This window comes from Nicotiana sylvestris, chromosome 12 (assembly GCF_000393655.2).
Source record: "Nicotiana sylvestris chromosome 12, ASM39365v2, whole genome shotgun sequence".
Lineage (NCBI taxonomy): Eukaryota > Viridiplantae > Streptophyta > Magnoliopsida > Solanales > Solanaceae > Nicotiana > Nicotiana sylvestris.
The window spans coordinates 145,013,468-145,017,060 of NC_091068.1; the positions used below are offsets into that span (position 1 = coordinate 145,013,468).

Here is a 3,593-nt window from a genome sequence, read left to right on the forward strand (position 1 = left end):
CTCCAGGTGATATTCTAGATGTTGCAAGCCCAACAAGTCGCCATCGCTCAACTTCAGAGTCAGAATAGAACTCCAAACACAGCTGAACCAGTGAACACGCGACGTTTTGAACCAGTGCTAGAGAGGCCTAATGAAAGTGGCTAGGGGACTGACCCCACGATTATGAAAATGCTCGAAGAGCTCGCCACAAGGATTGAGACCGGAGAAAAGAAGATTAAAGAAAATGCAAAAAGGTGAAAGCATATAATTCAAGGGTCGATCATATACTGGGAGCACTTCCAATTTTGAAAGGACTAGACTCGAAGAAGTTCGTGCAAAAGCCATTCTCCCAAAGTGCGGCTCTGAAGCCCATCCCGAATAAGTTTCGGATGCCAAATATCTCGAAATACAACAGAACCATTGATCCCAACGAGCACATCACCACATACACTTGTGGCATAAAGGGAAATGATTTGGAAGAATATGAGATTGAATCTATTTTGCTAAAAAAGTTTGGGGAAACTTTGTCTAAAGGTGCCATGATTTGGTACCATAACCTACCCCGAACTCTATCGATTCGTTTCCCATGTTGACAGACTCATTTGTGAAGGCACATGCTGGTGCCATAAAAGTTGCAACAAGGAAGTCTGATGTATTCAAAATAAAGTAAATGGAGAATGAGATACAGAGGGAGTTTGCATTCCGTTTCCAATCAGAATGAATGGAGTTACAACTGGTCTCCGATGACTGGGTCGTGCAAGCCTTCACTCAGGGGCTAAATGAACGAAGTTCGATAGCTTCAAAGCAGCTGAAGCAGAACTTGGTCGAGTATCCCGTTGCGACTTAGGCGGATGTGCATAACAGGTACCAATCAAAAATTAGGGTTGAGGATGACCAGTTGGAAGCCCCCTCGGGCTCAGTTTATCCAAGCAGGTTACTAGCAAGGGAGTCAGGAAATGCAGATAGGGGGTCGAGATCGAATAAGGAAATATATCAACCGTACGTCGAGGATCGAAGGAACGTGTCAAAGCGTAACATACCTTGGAATGATCGAAGAGCAGATTGAGGTCGAAGTTCCCGGGGACTCATGAGCAAAGCCAGGTTTGATAGGCACTCGGGACCGGTAGAGGCACCCAGATTATCGGAGTACAACTTCAGCATCGATGCCTCGGGGATCATCTCGACCAATGGCAAAATTAGAGATACTAGATGGCCCAAGCCTATATAGACTGATCCTTCTCAGAGGAACCCCAACTTGATATGAAAATATCACGGTACTCATGGGCACAGGACCGAAGATTGTATGCAGTTAAGGGAAGAAATATTCAATGAGGGCCACCTTCGAGAATTCCTAAGTGACCGAGCTAAGAATCACTTCAAGGAAAGAGATGCAGGCAGGAAGAATGAACCTCAGGAACCTCAGCATGTCATTCACATGATCATCGGTGGAGTCGACGTCCCAGAGGGACCTATATTCAAGCGTAGCAAAGTATCCATCACTAGGGAAAATGGACTCGGGATTACATGCCTGAGGACACCCTCACATTCAGCAAGGAAGACATCGAGGCCGTATCTCAGCCTCACAACTATGCACTGGTAATTTCTATCCTTTAAAATAAAGTTCAAGTTAAACGTGTTCTCATGGATCCAAGTAGTTCGACAAATATAATCTGGTCAAGGGTCGTGGAGCAGCTCGGGTTGCTCAATTAAATCATACCGGCATCTCGAGTCTTGAATGGATTTAACATGGCAAGTGAAACAACAAAGGGAGAAATCATCCTCCTAGTCAACGTGGTCAGAACCATACAAGACACCAAATTTCATGTCGTCGAAGATGACATGAGGTATAACACTTTGCTTGGGAGGCCGTGGATCCATTGCATGAGGGCAGTGCCATCGACCCTCCATCAGGTGATGAAGTTCCCAATAAAGGATGGTGTAAAAATAGTATTTGGAGAGCAGCATGTAGCTAAAGAGATGTTTGCAGTGCATGACTTGACACCAGTATCGACACCATCCACATTGGAAAAGTTGAAGGACGAACAGGTGGCCAAATAGCAATCACAGCCTGTGTCCTTAGTTGAGCCTGGGGGACAAGTGTCCGATGAACAGGTTGTTGAGGACGAAGAAGAAGATTTTCTCACCCCTCGAGCCTTCATTGCCCCCAAAGAATTGGATGTGATTAAGTTCACAGTCGAGGAACTCGAGCAGGCCATATTGATCGAGCATCTTCCAGAACGAAAGGTATACCTGGGGACGGGGTTAACCCCTGAACTCAAGAAAAAACTCATTCAATTTTTTATCGATAACATTGATTGTTTTGGCCGATCCCACTTAGACATGACAGGAATCCCACCGGAGATAACTACTCATCGATTAAGTGTCAATCCTAGATTTAAACCGGTGAAGCAAAAGAGGAAACCTCAGTCCGAGGTAAAGCATGCATTCATCAAAGAAGAGGTAACCAAACTTCTCAAGATAGGATCCACTAGGGAAGTAAAATATCCTGAATGGCTAGCTAATGTAGTAGTAGTCCCTAAAAAGGGAAACAAACTTAGAATGTGTGTAGACTACAAGGATTTGAACAATGCATGCCCCAAAGATTCTTTCCCACTGCCCAACATCGATCGATTGATCGATACTACAGCTGGCCACGAGATCCTTGCCTTTCTCGATGCCTACTCCGGGTACAATTAGATTCAAATGAAACAGGAGGACCAGGAAAAGACTTTGTTCATCACGAAGCATGGTGCATATTGCTATAATGCAATGCCCTTCGGGCTAAAGAATACAGGAGCCACGTATCAATGCTTAGTTAATAAGATGTTCGAGCATCAAATAGGTAAGTCTATGGAAGTTTATATTGATAACATGCTAGTTAAGTCCCTGCGCAGAGGACCATTTGACCCATTTGCAGGCGACGTTCGATATCCTAAGAAAGTATAACATGAAGCTCAACTCCGAGAAATGCACTTTTAAAGTCGGCTCGGGCAAGTTCTTGGGCTTTATGGTATCGAACAGGGGGATTGAGATCAACCCCGATAAAATCAAAGCCATCGAGGAGATCACCGTGGTAAACAATGTGAAAGTCGTACAATGGATGACCGGGAGGATAGCTGCCCTAGGCCCATTTATCTCGAGGTCATCAGATTGGAGCCATCATTTTTTTCCCTACTCAAGAAGAAGAACAACTTCGTATGGACTCCGGAATGCCAACAAGCCTTGGAAGAATTAAAATGGTATCTCTCGAGCCCACCCCTGCTCCATACTCCAAAGGAAGATGAAACGCTCTACGTGTATCTAGCCACATCCGAGGTGGAGGTAAGTGGCGTGTTGGTTCGGGAGGAGCAAGGTACGCAATTCCCTATTTATTATATGAGTTGGACCTTAGGAGATGCTGAAACGAGGTACCCCCATTTGGAAAAGTTAGCTCTTGCATTAATAAGTGCATTTAGGAAACTAAAGCCATATTTTCAATGCCATCGTATATGTGTGCTGACCACATACCCACTTAGAAATGTCTTGCATAAACCCGAATTATCGGGTAGGTTGGCCAAATGGGCCGTCGAACTTGGAGTATATGATATCGAATAACAGCCTCAAACGGCTATCAA

General features: G+C 44.7%; 1 protein-coding gene across 1 annotated transcript; it reads left to right on the forward strand.

The window, feature by feature from the left end:
• Positions 1-1,725: 1,725 nt before the first annotated feature.
• LOC138883889 (uncharacterized) lies at positions 1,726-2,676 on the forward strand. Its single transcript, XM_070164606.1, has 2 exons — positions 1,726-2,025; positions 2,092-2,676. Exons 1-2 carry the CDS (start codon positions 1,726-1,728, stop codon positions 2,674-2,676), a joined length of 885 nt encoding a protein of 294 aa, XP_070020707.1.
• The last annotated feature ends 917 nt before the right edge of the window (positions 2,677-3,593 follow it).